The 17,781-nt window shown below is 42.3% G+C and overlaps 1 protein-coding gene and 1 non-coding gene across 2 annotated transcripts; one reads left to right on the forward strand and one right to left on the reverse strand.

Annotated features, from left to right (window-relative positions):
• The first annotated feature begins 2,666 nt into the window (after positions 1–2,666).
• Positions 2,667–13,082, forward strand: LOC534630 (RNA binding motif protein, X-linked 2-like). The gene is made up of 6 exons (NM_001206548.1): positions 2,667–2,719; positions 2,918–3,033; positions 4,152–4,203; positions 10,144–10,273; positions 11,880–12,057; positions 12,511–13,082. The coding sequence occupies exons 1-6, from the start codon at positions 2,715–2,717 to the stop codon at positions 13,020–13,022; spliced, it is 993 nt and encodes a 330-aa protein (NP_001193477.1). The 5' UTR covers positions 2,667–2,714; the 3' UTR covers positions 13,023–13,082.
• Positions 8,609–8,681, reverse strand: TRNAE-UUC (transfer RNA glutamic acid (anticodon UUC)). The gene has a single exon. It is a non-coding gene; the product is annotated as a tRNA-Glu (tRNA).
• Positions 13,083–17,781: the final 4,699 nt, after the last annotated feature.

The raw sequence follows: 17,781 nt of genomic DNA on the forward strand, positions 1-17,781 counted from the left end.
TGTAGAAAGGGACAAAGAGAAAATAAAAGCCTCTTTCCCTTTACCCTCATCTGTTTCCATAAAGGTAACTATAGCTGTATTTTCAGTTTCATTAACCAATAATTGTATTGTGTACTTGCTAGGTATTTGAGATTTGAGGTACTGAGAGCTTAAAGATGCAGTCTTTACCTTCTAGGACCTCACAGTCTTTCTAAAGGGAGAACATAAATGAGCTGTGAAGAACTGCAGAGTTCAGAAGCGGGGGCAATCACTGCAGGCTGGTAAGGTCAGGAAAAGTTTCCTGAACGAGAAATGACTTGATTGGAGTTTGGAGCTCAGGCAGGTTTCAGTCAGAGAGAGTGGCCCAGGAATATATGGATCTCTCAGAAGAGCTGTGTAGGTTGGATAATGAAAGGGGCCCTTGAGATAACAGATAGAAGTGGAGCCTGGCTGAAACTGAGGCTTCATGGGGTGGGGAAGCAGTTGGAGAAAAGACTGAAGAATAGGGGCTGGGGCAGTTATAAGAGTACTGAAAGACCTAGGAGGCATGTGATGATGACTCAGAACATCACTGAGAGTAGACAGGATGTGTTTGACAGACACTGAAGTGGCACAATTATTAGGAATTGGTGATTGGATAGATATCTTTGGGTAAATAGGAATAGGGAATACAAGCATGACATCCCTGTTTTTGAACATGGGCAACCAGGAAAATGGTGATAACATTTCCTGAAACAGAGAAGTCAGTAGGGAAAGTGTTTGCGGATGTAGTGTGGTGGTCAGAAGTGGAGAAATGAATTTGACTAGCCATATTGTTGAGCCTTTCCTTGAACGTGGGGACTGCTGTCAGTTTCCTTAGCATTACCCACTGAACCTAGAAATGAGCTCTGCATACAATGGGTGCTAAATGAATGTTATTGGTGAAGAAAGGAGTAGAAGCTGGGAGAGCTGAAAACCTTCCCAGTTTGCCTGGGACATCTCCATGGATGTACTTCCAATTGGTAGGAATTGGTAGGTAAGATGATGCCTAGAGATTTCCATAAGTCTGAGTGGAAAGGGGCTGAGAATCCAGAGTACCCTCTGAATTTAATGTCTGAGAGGAAGACTAGAGTTTGCCATCCCAGTTGTCTATTATTTGGTTGGTCTTACTCTCCTCTTTTGCTTCAGCTTCCCTTTGAACTCTGATGACCAAGGCCTAGGTATTGCTCCAATTCTCTCATTTCATAATTGCTGGAAGAATTCAGCCAGATAATGCTGCAAGCTAGTTTACCACTTTGCAGTGACTACTTCAACCCTACAACTAGGCAACCTAAGGTTTCTAGGAGCAGATAAAACCTCTATGCAATCTGTCACTGTTTAGTTTTCATTGCCAATGTAATTCTACCAAGTTAATGAATAGCTGGGCTGGAGTTGGGGAAGGGAAGAGACACAGAATGAATGAAGAGAAACTGTCATTTATGGGCAGATTCTGTTCTGCTTCTTAGCAAGACATTGGGTACATGGTGAACTATTGAGGGTAGTTGTCATCATCACCGTCATCATCAAACTAGGCACTTTTACGAAGTGCCTAGTTTCAGGGGTTCTGAGCTAGGCCTACACAGAGAAACACACAGCTCTGGAATTTCACTTTTAGACCATGCATGGTCTAAGACCAGATACTGATGTGAACATGTGCAAGATGGATTTAAATCCTCAATATGGTTTATTGTCACCACCTCTTCTATAGGTTCCTGATTATTTCTGGAGTGAAATCTATAAAGCAGGTATATCCTGTATGTTCAACGATATTATCAGCTCTTTGAAGGCAAAGAACCCAACCTTACAGTTCTGTCTACAGACTTGCTGTACAGAACATATATAGATGCTCAGTATGGATTCATAAATCAACCAGACCTGATGGGTAGACAGAGTACATTTCAAAGGTGTATATTTAACTCCTTTGAACCTCAGTTTCTTCTATAAAATGGAGACAATAATTGTATCACAGACATCACAGGGCTGTTGTGAGGATAGAAAGCCAATGCATATAAATTGATTAGCACACAATTTAGTATTGTCTGCTCAACCGTTAGCTATTAATTTAACAATACGAATTTCTACCTCCCGCGTAGGAGACTGTGGAAAAGGGGTAGCAGCTTTTCATACAAATCTGGATATGCAATTCAGCCTACTGCGGTATACTTGTCAGTTGCCTCTGCATTGGGATTTGAGAGAGAGAAAAAAAAAAGATTCACCCTCTCAGATATCTTCTTTATTTTTCTACCGTTACTCTTGAACAAGGATGCTTTGTTGCGGGTGCGCGTGTGAGTTACTGACTGGGAGTGAAGGATGGAGGCGGAATTTGACTGGGACGAAGGCTGCGACTTAAGTCGCCGAATCAGGCACTTTTTCAGTCTTAATTCAGCAAACATTTGTAGTTAACCTAATCAATGCCAGGTGTCGTCCAGGAGCTAGGAGTCCTGGAACAGACCAGGCTCGCACCCTTCCCCAATTTTTCGAAGGAACGTACGAACGGACCAGAGAAAAACTCTCTGATTAAAGAGCGAGTTCAGCCGAACAAGGAAAGCCGCTTCTAGCTCTAGTGCTCAGGCGCTACGCCCCCGGCGCGCCAGCGCTCTTCCGGGGCGGCACAAGCTCCGCGGCAACCAATGGGCGCGAGGCGCCGGGACCGCGCATGCATCTTGGCGGCTTCTCCGGGAAGTTGCTTCCTAGGTTCTGAGCCCGAACCGGCGGAGATGAAGTAAGGCCTCAATTTTCCTTCGAGGAGGGGTCGGGGGAACTCGTGCCCGGGGGCAGCCCACCGGGGCTGAGGTGGTAGAGCATCTGCGGGGCTGACGGGCGGGAGAGGCGGGGAGTCTAGAAAATTAGTCTTTCGGTTTTGTTCTGTTTTACCTCAGGCCGGGGCGCGCTTACATGTCCGCTTTTCCTTCCGGTTTAGCCCTTTAACTAAAGTGAAGCTGATTAATGAGCTGAATGAGCGTGAAGTCCAACTGGGGGTGCCGGAGAAGGTGTCTTGGCACAACGAGTACAAGGACAGCGCTTGGATCTTCCTGGGTGAGGCCCACGTAGGCTCTCGTAGGGCTCCTCCTTCTCTCTTGCCCTGCTTCCTAACATTTCAGCGTTCCCGCCTTTCATTCCTCCCGACATTCACCACCCACATTTATTCCCTTCCGCTGTCTCTCTGTAAATACGTTTTCCTTGTCTGTTTTCTCCCCATTTCTAGTTTGCTCTCTCTGCCAAGTCAGTGCTCATAATAGGTACTGCCGGCCGTTCACTGTGCTGAGAATCGTGCCACTTGGTTTCTCGGAGACCGTTATTATCATCCCCCTGTACCTCCCCATTTATACAACTAAAGAAACAGGTGCAGAGAAGTTAATGACTTAAGGTCACATAGCTTAGGAATTGGAACACCCAGAACTATGGCACTCGAGAACTCATGGTCTTAGCCCCTATCTCATATTACTGCCAACTCCCTTCTCGCCTCATTCTCTTTCCCTCAGAGTTTATTTTCCTCATCTAATTATCTCCTGCCTTCTATCCTCGGCCGTATCACAATCTCTATATTCACTTTGTGTCATATGCGGTAATTTGACAATTTATTCAAAGAGGTTATGGCACCAGACATCGTGTTAAGCATTTTATTTTCATTTATTTAACTATTATAACAATTCTGTGAAGTTAGAACTGTAATATCCCCATTCCGTTCATGAGGAAGGAAACATTTGCAGGGAAATTTATTTCCTATGAAATGTTTAACAATTGACTTTATAATCCTTAGTCTTTGTGAGGTGGGGTTAATATTTGCATATTTAAACTGATTTTGGACCTTAGCTGTGAGTTTGCAGATAGAGAGCACATGAGTTCAAGATATGTTTTTGGAAGCCAAGTTTTGTGCTGGAAACTATCTGCTTTGTCCAGAAGATTTTGGGTGTGAGGGGGGTTAGTTTGGTTAGGGGTGACCCCAGCTTTTCCACTCAAAGTTAATCACTCCTTTTTCTGTATTACTGCTGCATTTTCTACGTGCTTCTGTCATTGCATTAGACTAGGTTCTTTGAGGGAAGGCCCTGTTGCTTATTCTGATTTGCATCCCAGTGCCTGGCCTAGTGCATGCATCGTACATAGTAGACACTTGTTAAGTGTTTGCTGAACTGAAATGTGTTTTTCTTTTCAAGGGGGACTTCCTTATGAACTGACTGAAGGGGACATCATTTGTGTGTTCTCACAGTAAGTCACCTTTTTTTTCTTCTTTTCAGTAAGTCACTTTTTTATTTCTTAGCTTCTAGGTCATCAGAGTAGTTTGCTTCCATAATGTATTTTATGGCATCACAAAAGCCCATTTATTTTAACTCTAGACTGACTGGCCTCCCTGCATGGGGAGGCCTGAAGCTTCTGTTCTGGTCTAGATCAGTCCCAGGACATGGTTCTGGAACTCTCCAATGTGCCAAATCCAAGAAGTTGGTTGATATAGGAGCCTGTCTTGGAGATTCTGGTCTATTTTTATTGTCTTTTCACTGAAGCCTACACTGGAACAGACTGGAACTCCTAGGAAGGTACTCTGTTGGCCCATTTCCTCGGGCTCCTATAATCTAGGGGTAACTCATGATCATGGGGCCATTCTGGGCCCACACCTGTGTGGCACTGTAGGATTAGGGCAAAGCACAGAGAAACTGGGAAAAAAGCAAAAGTTTTAGGCAGTAGTTTTTTTCGTTGTTGTTTCTAGTTGAGTGTAAGGTTAGTGAGCAGAGCCAGTCTCTTTAACTGGAGACTGAGAATCACAGGCTGATGAGGGATAAGAATGAATAGGAGAATCTTATATTCTTCATTCTGCTACGGGATGATAGCAGCAGCACTAGGTGGGAGAGAGTCTTGGCAGCTCACATTAGTAGTGGCAGCTGGTAGGAGAGGGTTTGGGTACAACCGCAAAGCTACACAGAGTAGTTAGTCCATAGGTGCCAGAAGGCCTTGGCAGCTCAGAGCAGCAGAGAGCCATGACCCCTGGACTGTGGAGTCCTCAGGCAGAGAACCATGATAAAAGAGGTTGGGCAAGCAGACAGTGGCTAGCACACCCTGGCAGAGGCATTGCCATGGCAGGGAATGGTTGGACCATCCAGTGGGCAGAGGTCCCTGGCTGATTGGTTGGGCCATATATAGGACAGAAAGCCATGTAAAAGAAATTGGGCAAGAAAAAGGCCATGGTAGAGGGCCCTGACAGGGCCTGAGGCTGCTTTTTCCAACTCTTGGGTATTGGGAAGTTCACAGTAGGTACAGCCTATAACTTCCACACCTTTGTGGTAGCTCTGCCTTGTTCAGTCTTCCACCTGGGAGCTGTTTTTGTCTTATTTTCATTGAGTGATGATCACTAGTGTGTGTGTTTATTCCAGTTCTCTGTTTTGGCTCCACACATTGCTCTCCATGAAGATTGCCTGTGTCACTGATAACAGTGGCTTTCAAAAAAATATTTTTTCTGATCATCAGAATAATGTATAGTTGTGTAGAACATTTGGGAAAAAGAAAAAAGTACGAAGAATGAAATAATGTTCTTTAAGGAAAAAATGTTAACATCTTTATGTATTTATTGTCTTCTTTTCAATGTTGGGCATTATTTCCAATATTTTGCTGTTATGAATTATACTGCAGTGTACATTGTGATATATACATCTTTGTATGCCTCCCTGATGGTTTCCTTCATGAAATTAATTTTTCAGTTCAGTTCATTCGCTCAGTTGTGTCCGACTCTTTGCGACCCCATGAATTGCAGCACGCCTGGCCTCCCTGTCCATCACCAACTCCTGGAGTTCACTCAAACTCACGTCCATCGAGTCGGTGATGCCATCCAGCCATCTCATCCTCTGTCGTCCCCTTCTTCTCCTGCCCCCAATCCCTCCCAGCATCAGAGTCTTTTCCAATGAGTCAACTCTTCGCATGAGGTGGCCACACTACTGGAGTTTCAGCTTTAGCATCATTCCTTCCAAAGAACACCCACGGCTGATCTCCTTCAGAATGGAGTGGTTGGATCTCCTTGCAGTTCAAGGGACTCTCAAGAGTCTTCTCCAATACCACAGTTCAAAAGTAAACATTGTCAAATTACTCTCGGAAAAGGTTGTATTGGTTTTCACTCTGACTGGAATGCTCATTTTCCTGAATCCTAATCAGTAATGGTTATTTTAAGAAAATATTGCCATATGACTTCTCATTATTATTTTACTTTGCCTTTATTTCATCATCAGGGAGGTTGAACATCTCTTCATAGATTTATAGGCCCTTATTCTTTTTCTTTGTAAATTGTCTATTAAGATCATTTGCCTATTTTTTCCCTGTTAATGTGTTCGTCATTTTCTTACTGATTTTACAAGAGCCCTTCATGTATTAAGCGTATTAACTTACTGCTTTTAACACTTTATCATGTATTGTATTGCTGTGGACTTATCTTTTTAATTTGATGTGTTATACTACATTGCCATTATTATTACTTCTTGATGCTCAAACTGTCCCAGTTTGGTCTGTAGTTATGCTGTCAAGCCAGCTCCTGTATTCTTTTTTCTTTTACTTTTTATTTTGAAATACTTGAAATAATTTCTGGATTAAAACAGGAAAGTTATGAAATAGAATGAAGGATACCTATATCCCTTTTACTCAGAGTCCCCAGATGTTAGCATTTTATCACATTTGCTTTATTATTTCTCTCCACCTATATGCATATTATTTTTTTTTTTCTGAACCACTTGGGGGTCAATTGCAGACATGATGCACATTTACCCCTAAGTTCTTCAGTGTGTATTTCCCAAAATACTGGGACATTTAACTTCAGGATAGTGATCAAATTCAGGAAATCAACACTGTTACACTGTTATCTAATCTATAGACTTTATTTGACTTCCAGTTGTCCTGATAATGTCCTTTATAGCAAAAGAAAAAAAAAATGGCTTTCTAGCCTTAATCTGTGATGTAAATTGCAGACGTTTTCTCATAGTTTGTCATTTGACTTTGTTTATTGTGATTTTTTTTCTTTGCAAAATTATTATTTTTAAATTTTTATGCGTTCATTTATTCATATGTTTAAATGATCTTATGGTAACATTGACTTTTTAGGGGATGTACAGTCCTATGAGGTTTTTTTAATACTTGAATAGATTTGTGTAATCACCCTCACAATTAGGATGAAGGACAATTCCATCATCCCCCAAACTCCCTCATGCTGTCCCTGTATAGTCTGTCCTCCATTGCTGGAGAAGGCAATGGCACCCCACTCCAGTACTCTTGCCTGGAGAATCCCATGGATGGAGGAGCCTGGTAGGCTGCAGTCCATGGGGTCACTGAGAGTCAGACACGACTGAGCGATTTCACTTTCACTTTTTGCTTTCATGCACTGGAGAAGGAAATGGCAACCCACTCCAGTGTTCTTGTCTGGAGAATCCCAGGGACGGCAGAGCCTGGTGGGCTGCCGTCTATGGGGTCGCACAGAGTTGGACACGACTGAAGCAACTTAGCAGCAGCAGCAGCAGCAATGGTCAAATTTATCAGTCTTTTATTGCTTCTGGATTTGAGTCATAATTAGAAAGTATTGCTCCCCACCCATCCACGTTCTCTTCTAATACTTGTATGGTTTCAATTTTATGCATTGAAGTCTCTGATCCATTTAGATTTATTCTGATGTGTAGTGTGAGATATGGACCCAATTTCATATTTTTTCAAATGGCTATCTAGTTGTCCCAACAGCATTTATTTAAAACTCCATATTTTCCCCCGGCAAATTGGAGTGTCACCCTTATACAGAAGTATTAACTTGGGAGGTGATTTTGATATTTTTATAATGTTGAGTCATCTTATGCAAGAAGAAGAAGTATCTTTATTGAAACTGTGTTTGTGTCTTTCAGTAGTTTTTAAGAGTTTTCTTTGCATAGACCTTGTACATTGCTTGTTAAATTTATTTCTAAGTATTTTACCTTTTTGTTGTTGCTGTTACAAATGGGGCTCCTCTTTCCTTATATCTTATTATTATTGTTTGTAAGAGGGTGGTTTATTTTTGTTGTCTTTATATCCTGTTATCCTACAGATTTGTTATATTGTTTGTTTTTATCATTGTTTATCATTGCTTCTCTTGGGTTTTCTATATATATCATCATATATAATCTTCATACAGAGATAGCTTTACTTTTTCATTTTTTAATTTTTAAAATTAAGAGTATAGTTGATTTACAGTGTTGTATTAGTTTCTACTGTGCAGCAAAATGAGTCAGTTATACATACACATGTATTTACTCTTTTTCTGTATCTGTTTTCTCCTGTCTAATTGCATGGGCCAATACCTACAATATTAAATAGTGTTAAATAGCTAAATACCATAGTTGAATCATTTCTAGTGTTTTCTTTTAAGTAAGATGCTAGATTTTGGGCTGAGATATATGTATGTGATCATGCTATAATATTTCCATCAGTTACTGTTGTATTTTTCTGACTGTAGTTTTAAATCTATGAAGCTTTAACTTTTCTGGAATTAATTTTTATATAGTGAGTAAGGTAGAATTTTTTTCTGTTTTCTTTTTCATTAAATTATGTCTTTATTAACTTCCACCTACCTTTCTTAGATTTACTCTCCCCCCCAGCTCCCCAGTGGCTTGTGCGATCTTAGTTCCCTGACCAGGGTTTGAACCTGGACCCTGGCAGTGAAAGTACCAAGTCCTGACCACTGTGACTGCCAGGGAATTCCCCTTTCCTTTTTAACAATAAAATTCTTTAATGTTACAGATTTTCCTGAGTGTGGTTTTAGCCACATCCTGTAAGTTTTGGTGGGGTTCCCTAGTAGCTCAGATGGTAAAACATCTGCCTGCAATGCAGGAGACCTGAGTTCGATCCCTGGTTCAGGAAGATCCCCTGGAGAAGGAAATGGCAACCCACCCCAGTATTCTTGCCTGGATAATTCCATGGACAGAGGAGCCTGGTGGACTATAGTGCACGGGGTCACAAAGAGTTGGACAAGACTGAGTGACTAACACACACAGACACTAAGTTTTGGTATATATTCCCATTTTTGTTGTTTTCTAAATAGTCTACCATGATTATTTTATTTCACTTTCTCTTTCATCCAGTAGTTAGCCTGGAGAATAGGTTTCAAGTTCTAGTTAGGGCATTTTTTGTTTTGAAATTATTGTTCCCAGCTGTTTCACATTATGATTGGAAAACATGGTCTGTGCTGTTTTTGGAGATGATTGAGGTTTACTTTGAGATCTAGTCTAGAGTCAGTTTTTTTTTTTTTTTACTTTATTTTAATTAGGGGCTAATTACTTTATAATATCGTATTGGTTTTGCCATACATCAACATGAATCTGCCACGGGTGTACACGTGTTCCCAATCCTGAACCCCCTCCCACCTCCCTCCCCATACCATCCCTCTGGGTCATCCTAGTGCGCCAGCCCCAAGCATCCTGTATCGTGCATCAAACCTGGACTGGCGATTTCATTTCTTATATGATATTATACATGTTTCAATGCCTTTCTCCCAACTCATCCCCCCCCACCCCCACAGAGTCCAAAAGACTATTGTATACATCTGTGTCTCTTTTGCTGTTTCGCATACAGGGTTATCATTACCATTAATATGTTGTTTCATGGATTCTTGAGAAGCAACTCTTTTTGTACAATCAAATATATCTGTATATCTACTAGTCTGATGTTAATATTTTTAACAATGTAATTGTTATATTATTAAGTATATGTTTGTTTGTAGTTATATAATTTTATATTAATTCCTCTGACTTATTTTTCTCAATTTTATGTGTTGTGAACTCAAAGTGGTGTGTTAAAATCTCTAATAACTTTGACTCTTAGTTGGTCTGTATTTTTAATTAAAATTTTGGATGTGTTGATTTATGTATAAAATTTCATGACTTATGTATTAGGACCTTTTTCTGTGGAAAAGAGCCCTCTTAGTCACATTTAAATGTTTGTTTTTGGTTGGCCTTGAATTCATCTTTGATCTTAATATTTTTTAAATTAGGTGTTCTTGATATATCTTTTTCTAACTTTTAATTTTTAACCTTTCTTTGTCATCTTGTTCTCAGTGTGTCTCCTGTACAGATTATATTATTTGAATTTTGTTTTGTCATCCAATCTGAAAGTTTTTACATTTTAAATCAATAGTGTCTTACTCTTTTATAAATTAAATAGATACGGAGAGATTGTTAACATTAATCTGGTATGGGACAAGAAGACTGGGAAATCCAAAGGATTCTGTTTCCTCTGCTATGAAGACCAGAGGAGCACAGTTCTGGCTGTTGACAATTTTAATGGAATCAAGGTGAGTATGCTTACTGAGCAGAACGTTTCCATTGTGTAGGGTCTCAGTTTCATTTCCCAGCTGATGACTACAGGCTCAAGGGCAGTACTGATCAGCTGGGTTGCAGAGGTGTGGGGACATACTGACTGGGAAATGACCCCAGGAAATAGTTCTGTTGGCTCATGACCCTGTCAACATGTGTTTCTTTTCCCCATCTCTTAGCAAGCTATATCCTCAGGAGCATAGGTACCATGACCCCCGACTCCCCTTCATCTTGCACCCAACCAGGCATCTGTTTTTTACCTTTTCTTCCTCACACTCCACTCTCATTCCTGCTATATTGGAGAGCAAAGAGACTAGCAAACACTGCTGTTTAATCCTGTCCTGTATCAGGGAATTTGGGGTTCTATCATGCTTTCATGGCTGAGGACGTAGCCATGTATGTCTCTCACATGTCTCCATTGACTTAGCAGTACTGGGCCCTGAAAATTCTCTAGTTAAAATCTGATGACTAATTCTATGAAAGTAACTCATTCTGAAGTTTTCTGTCCTCTATTCTCTCTCCTCCACCCTTGTAAGTGAGACGGTGAGTGATAACATGAGAGTGAGACATGAAAAGGGGATGGGGCAGGTCAGGGTTATTTATGCTCCACATGCTCCCTGTGCTCATTTAGGAAAAGCACTGCCATTGAATGAGCATTGTCACAGGTTGGAGGGGTGACTCTTGACTTGGATAATTTGTCACTGATTGCACCAGCAGTGAAAGGAAGTCACCATAAAAGGTGACTTTATTCCACCTTTTATGGTGGAATGGCATAGGTGAAAGTACTCAGGCTTAGGGGTAAGAGTAAAAACTTGCTCTTGAATGGAACAGTAAAAGCCAGACATTTCACATTTCTGATGGAATTGCCTATAGAATAAGACTGTATCTGCCTGAATGTTTTCAAGTGAGGGTTTAATTTTTTGTTGTCCACCTGGAGAGTTGTGATTCGAAGTGATAGTATCAGCATGAGTCAGTGGTTCCAGTATGGTCGGGGTGGAGCAAGGAGTGAGGGCTTAAGAGAAAAGAAAGTAGTCCTTTCTAGATTCCTTATCCCCTCCCAGCTATTGTTCTGCTTTGGCCTCATCCAGTTGTGTTGAGAAAGCAGCTGTAGCATTGAGCTGAATTTTAGGAATTCCCTTTAGCTTCCAGGCTTTTTAATAGTGTGTTTCACTGTAAATTAATGTTACAGGTGGAAGGTAATTCATGTTTGTGCATCTAAACTCTTGCAGTTTTCCATGCTGCTTATGCTTTGGGGCAGTACTTCGCAGGGTCTTTTCACTTCATGGCACACTAATAACATGGAGATATTTATATAGAACTCTGGGATAAACTGATGAGGCTCCCAGGATCTCCAGCTGCCCCAGGCTCTACCTGACTGCCCCCCAGGGTTGAGCGAATGTGTAGGGATGTGTGCTGTGACACATCAGTTGAGCAGGTCTGCTTTTGAGATTTTCTGAGAAACAATTAGCAAGAGGGTAATGGGAATGGTTCAAACCATGGATTTCTGCAGCTGGATTTAAATAGAAGGCTGTGTTTGGTAGCAAATAGTTAGCTATCTGCTAAAGCATTGCCTGTCTGTCTTAGATCAAAGGAAGAACTATCCGAGTGGATCATGTATCTAACTATCGACTTCCTGAGGACTCAGAAGAAATGGATGAGGTGACCAGAGAGCTGCAGGAGAGGGGCTGTGGGACTCATACTCCTCCACCAAGTTCATCTGAGGGCTCTGAAGATGACAAACCCACCAAAAAACACAAAAAAGGTAAATGGTTAAGGCCTATGAGAAGATTCTGGGTAGGCTTAATGTTTGCTCTTCTTAGCCTTCACTGAGAGTTGGTAGTCAGTTCTCAAGTGTGAAGGGGCAGGTGTGGGGAACCTTACTTTAACTGGGAAAGAAGTATCAGCAGAAGACTAAGGCTGTGGGCTAAATTCTGGCCACCAAAATGCATATGTTGAAGTCCTAACCCTCTGGTACCTAACAATGTGACTGTTTGGAGGTAGGGTCTTTAGAGAGAGAATTAAAAACTGGAGTTGCCTTATACAGCAACCTGATATATTAGGGGTGACAGACATCCAGCTTGGATTCTTGGAGGCACTTTTCTAGAAGTAGAGACTGTGAGTGTTTCACGCTGCTGCCAAGCATGCTTTCCTTTTGTATATCCTCCATCTTTTCCATCTTCTTTTTTTTATTGATTGTGCCCCTCTTTTCCTCCAGACAAAAAGGAAAAAAAGAAAAAAAAGAAAGACAAAGAGAAGACTGGCCAGGAGGTACAGGCAGAGCAGCCAGCCTCCTCTTCATTGCCCAGAAGCAAGATGATAAAGGAAAAGGATGACCCTGGCTCCAAAAATCACAGTGGCAAGCACTCAGAGAAGGCAGAGAAGGGTCAGAAGTCAGAGTCCAGGGAGGTGCGGAAGTCCCACCCCAGTTCTCCTGAGGTCAGGATGACCTGCCATGGTGGAACGGAGGACCGAGAGAAGGAGCCAAGAAAGGAGAAGTCCAAGCACGAACACAAGTCATCAAGCAGGAGGGAAGAGAGAGAAGACAGGCACAGGGAGAGAGACAGGGGTCGAAGCTCAGACATACATTCCAGACGGCATGACAGGCGCTCTGAGGGGCGTACTCACAGGAGTAGAAGTAGGAGTCGAGATAAATCCCACCGGCACAAAAGGTCCCGGCATTCCCGGGACCGGGAGTCCTCTAATCCCAGGGAGCACAGGCATCAGTGATGCCACAGCCTGTTCAGCTATTCAGCACGGTAGAATTAAAAATGAGCTGTATTTTTCAAATACAATGAAATTCAGTTATTCTTTTACTATATTTACATGTAAAGTCTCTGAGAATGAATTCTTTTGATCCCTTGAGTATAATCATCATCAAGAGAGCTGTAGTTTTTAACAGCTAAATGTCCTGGATTTTTGAGCAGAATCCATTGTCCCTGGGAATATACTTGGTACTTTTGCTGCTTACCAGAGCATGTACCTAACTAAATCTGGGTTTATAAATATGGCCATTGAATTCATGACCCCAATTTATGATGAAATGGGCAGAAAGGGGAAATACCAGACAGTTCTAGAATTCCAGTCTTTGTGCTACATGTTAAGAACCTTTCCAGTTGGCAGCTATAACTACTGAGCAGAGAAGTGTGGCTTAATTAGGTTCAGACAGGTTGCTATGAATGTGATAAGGATTCTTAACATCAGCCTGCTCCTTCCTTAATTTTGCCTATCTGCCCCCTGTTTTTTGAAATTGTAGACATCTTTTTTTCAATTTTGCTGTTTTTGTTTTGGTTGATATGTCTACATTTTTTTCCTTATAACTTACTTATTTTATTGAGAAGAAATTCACATGGAATTAACCATTAAAAAATTATTTATTTTTTAATTTAAGGATAATTGTTTTACAGAATTCTGTTTTCTGTCAAACATCAGCATGAATCAGCCATAGGTGTACATATGTCCCCTCCCTCATGAGCCTCCCATCTCCCTCCCCATCCCAACCCTCTAGGCTGATACAGAGCCCCTGTTTGAGTTCTCTGAGACATAACAGTAAATTCCCATTGGCTATCTATTTTACATATGTTATTGAAAGTTTCCATGTTACTCTCCATACCTCTCACCCTCTCCTCCCCTCTTGCTGTGTCCATAAGTCTGTTTTCTATGTTTCTCCATGTCTGCCTTGCAAATTCATCAGTACCATCTTTCTAGATTCTGTATATATGTGTTAGTATACGATATTTATCTTGAAATTAACCATTTTAAAGGGAACATTCAGTGCAGTTTGGTACACTGACAGTGTTATAAAACTACCAACCTTATCTAGTTCCAAAATATTTTCATCACCCCAAAATGAAACCCTGTATACCCATTAAGCAGCTCCTCCGCATCCCCTCCTCCTCCTTGTCCCTGGAAACTACCAATCTGCTTTCAGTTCCTGTAGATTTACCTATTCTGGACATTTCATGTAAGTGGAATTGTACATGTGGCCTTTTGTGTTTGGTGCCTTTCACTTAGTGTAATATTTTTGAGATGCATCCATATTGTATCAGTGAAAATATTACTCAGTCGTGTCCAACTCTTTGTGATCCCATGGACTGTAGCCTTCCAGGCTCCTCTGTCCATGGAATTCTCCAGGCAAGAATATTGGAGTGGGTAGCCATTCCCTTCTCCAGACACCTCATTCGTTTTTATGGATAATGTCCCATTGTATGGATATTCCATGTTTTGTTTGCCACTCCTGAATGGATAGACATGTGGGTTGTTTCCATCTTTTGGCTAGCCAGGTATACCATCCTGCTTCTGTGCTTAGTCTTCTTTTCGAGTAGCTAGTCTTAGTGAGGTGGGAACACTTTGTCAGCTCCATTGCATATCTGTCTGGTCTGCTGGGTAGTTCTTTCTCATTTTGAGATTCTTATTTATTTTATTCTACTTATTTATTTAATCAATCCTTTATGAATTTGATAGGAACAGTCAACAAAACCTTAATACCTCTGCCGAATTATTAAAATGGAATTTCTGACACTGTGAAACAGAGAACTAGAGCTTTAATAGTGAATGTGCTAAGTTAAAGTAACCGGTATGTTTGTATGGGTCCTAGATGAGATGTGCACCTAGATTGGTGGTTGGGATGTCCATGAAGGAGAGTGGGGAGGGAGCTGGCGGAGATTGGGAAAGCTGTCAGATTGATGTATGTCTAACTTCTGGAGAAGAAAGGGAGAGAAAGAAGGAAGTTGCATAGGAAAAGTGGAGTTCTAAGACTATTTCAGCAAGACCAGTGGTGAGCCCTTGATCAAGAGTCACCTGTCAGAGGAGTCACAGTAAATGAGCCTTGGTAAACAGGCATCCTTGCTGCTGGACCTCTGTCAGCCATCGTGACCACTCTGCTCGTGTCCATCATGCCAGTTGTGTAGTAACTAAAGAAGGCCCCTGCACCTGGCTGAGTCATTGTGTCTGCCGGTGGTTCAGTGCCTCTTCCATAACAGATGTTTTCTGGTGGTGGTTAACATATGATGCAGAAATCTTCACACTTTGCATGCTCCCATGTGTCAGTCCACAGCCTTTGCATCAGATCACCTTGTCTCTGATCTTCCAGCCCTTTTCCTTCCAGGCTTCCAATTTGGACGGTCAAGCCATTGGCCACTTCCAGGAGTCTTACGTATTCAATAAATGGTCTCACTTTGGGCCACTTTTTCCACACCAAATCAAGTGCCCTGCTTGTTCTATCCACTGGAATAATGTTCCTTCTCCCCCGTGAACATATCTGCTGTTATATAGATAGCACCCATCTTCATTTTGTACTTAGATATTGAGTACTGGCCCATCTGTAAACCAGGCTCAAGCTGTTTCCTCCTTCAGCTAGTCATACAGGAATCCCCATAAGGCCATAGGTGCAGAGTTACCATAGAGCCTTCCACTGTCTGCATCATTCAGGTGTTTAACAGCAGCACTGATCTACTGCATCTCCATGGAATATGTAATGTATCAATTAGGGTGTTTTCAGAGAAACAGGGTATACATATATGTATGTATATATATATATAACTCTACATATGCCATATATATCTTGCATCCAGTATTCAAATGTCTGGCTATTCTTGCCCCAGTGTACATACACCCAAATGAGTGGCTTTAGGTCCCTTTACTAGGCAGTGCTGGGATAAGCATTACATGGCATTGTCCGTCCTTCTAGGGGCCCAGTTACCTCTTCTAGATCTGAGGATGGGCTAATGTCTGGAAATTGAGCAAGTAATTTGGACTTTTTATTGGGGAGAACCTCCCTCGGCCCCCTGTTTCTCCACTTTTGCCTTTTTCAGCTTGTATATCTTGAGTGATAGCCCTTGGTGGCTCTCTGTATTGCTTCTAAGGACACCATGGCCCATTTGTGCCGTTTCCATGAGTCCATGTGGGTGAAGCCCGCTTGGCTGCCCTTCTGACCTTGAGGTTCACTTTAGTATTTGTGTCTTCCTGGCTTCTGGTGGATAAGCACCGCTCAGTTCAGTTCAATTACTCAGTCATGTCTGACTCTGCAACCCCGTGGACTGAAGCACACCAGGCTTCCCTGTCTATCACCAACTGGAGCTTGCTCAAACTCATGTCCATTGAGTCAGTGATGCCATCCAACCATCTCATCCTGTTTGCCCCCTTCTCCTCCCACCGTCAGTCTTTCCCAGCATCAAGGGACTTTTCTAATGAGTCAGCTCTTTGCATCAGGTGGCCACAGTATTGGAGCCTCAGCTTCAGCATCAGTCCTTCCAATACTATTCAGAATTGGTTTCCTTTAGGATTGACTGGTTTGATCTCCTTGCAGTCCAGGGGACTCTCAAGAGTCTTCTCCACCACCACAGTTCAAAAGTATCAATTCTTCAGCACTTCCTAGGTTTTTATTACTGTGGGATCCCAGTTCTGTGATGATCTCTTACTGCCATCCCTGGCCTGCAGAGGAGGCCACCTCTGAACCTAATAACACTGGTGCCCCTTTCACCAGTGTGTGCCTCGGTGAGTGGGATATCCTCTGGACCCTGTATGGAATACTACCCTCTGGTGAGGTTTCTTACCTCATGTAATCTCTCCAGGATACCTACTCCCCTTGGCCTCTTCATTCCTTCCTTGGTCCTTTGCCAGGACAGCTCAGGTGTTTTGACTTTGCTTAGTGGTGGCTAGCACTTTCTCCAGTCCTCTGTGAGCCACCTCAGTGGAAGCTGCTCACCCCGTGCAGTTCTTGCCTGGGGGTTAAATTCTGTATGTATGTGTCTGTGTGTGCTCAGTCGCGTCTGAGTCTGCAACCCTATAGACTGTAGCCAGCCAGGCTCCTCTGACAGTGGGCTTCTCCAGGCAAGAATACTGGAGTGGGTTGCTGTGCCCTCCTCCAGGGGATCTTCCCCACCCAGGGATCAAACCTGCATCTTCTATGTCTCCTGCATTGCAGCCGGATTCTTTCACCACTGAGCCACTTGGGAAGCCCTCTAAATCCTATATGCTGAGTTCTAAGTCTGAATTCTTGCTTTTCTGATTCTTGATACAGCACCCTTGAAAACCAAACCCAGTGTTCCCATGGCTCCTGTCAGTATTTGCCAGTTAATTCTTGCAGCTTTTTGGTAGGCCTAGCACTTCCCTAGCCAGGTAATGCTGGAATTTAATCCTAGATAGCAGTTTGGTAACCAGGAAAGAGGCTGGACACAGCTCCTGGTGGGGTGGGAGAGGGGGGCACTGCGTGACTGGTGAGAGGAGCAACCTCTAGCATCTTCCCGCACAGGGTGTGCAAGCCCTTGTTTGGAAAGAATGGCCCCCTTTGCATACTGAGAGCTGGGTGGGGGTGTCTCCAGAGCCATCACCTTCAGGAGAATCTAACCAGATGTTTCTACCCCACGTTTCAGGGTCCCAAGGATTTTTCCAACCACATGAAGTCATGTGGCCCTGACTGCAGCAAAGCTGACCTGCCATATGTTAAAATATTGAGTATTTAATATCCCTGGAGTTCTGCAACTCTTAC

The sequence above is a fragment of the Bos taurus genome, chromosome X (genome assembly GCF_002263795.3).
Source record: "Bos taurus isolate L1 Dominette 01449 registration number 42190680 breed Hereford chromosome X, ARS-UCD2.0, whole genome shotgun sequence".
NCBI classification, from domain to species: Eukaryota; Metazoa; Chordata; class Mammalia; order Artiodactyla; family Bovidae; genus Bos; species Bos taurus.

Excerpts from the sequence above, each read along its gene's own strand:
- LOC534630 (NM_001206548.1), top strand. Across the intron at positions 3,034-4,151 it reads CAGCGCTTGGATCTTCCTGG|GGGGACTTCCTTATGAACTG; the intron begins GTGAGGCCCACG and ends TTTCTTTTCAAG. Across the intron at positions 10,274-11,879 it reads ACAATTTTAATGGAATCAAG|ATCAAAGGAAGAACTATCCG; the intron begins GTGAGTATGCTT and ends TGTCTGTCTTAG.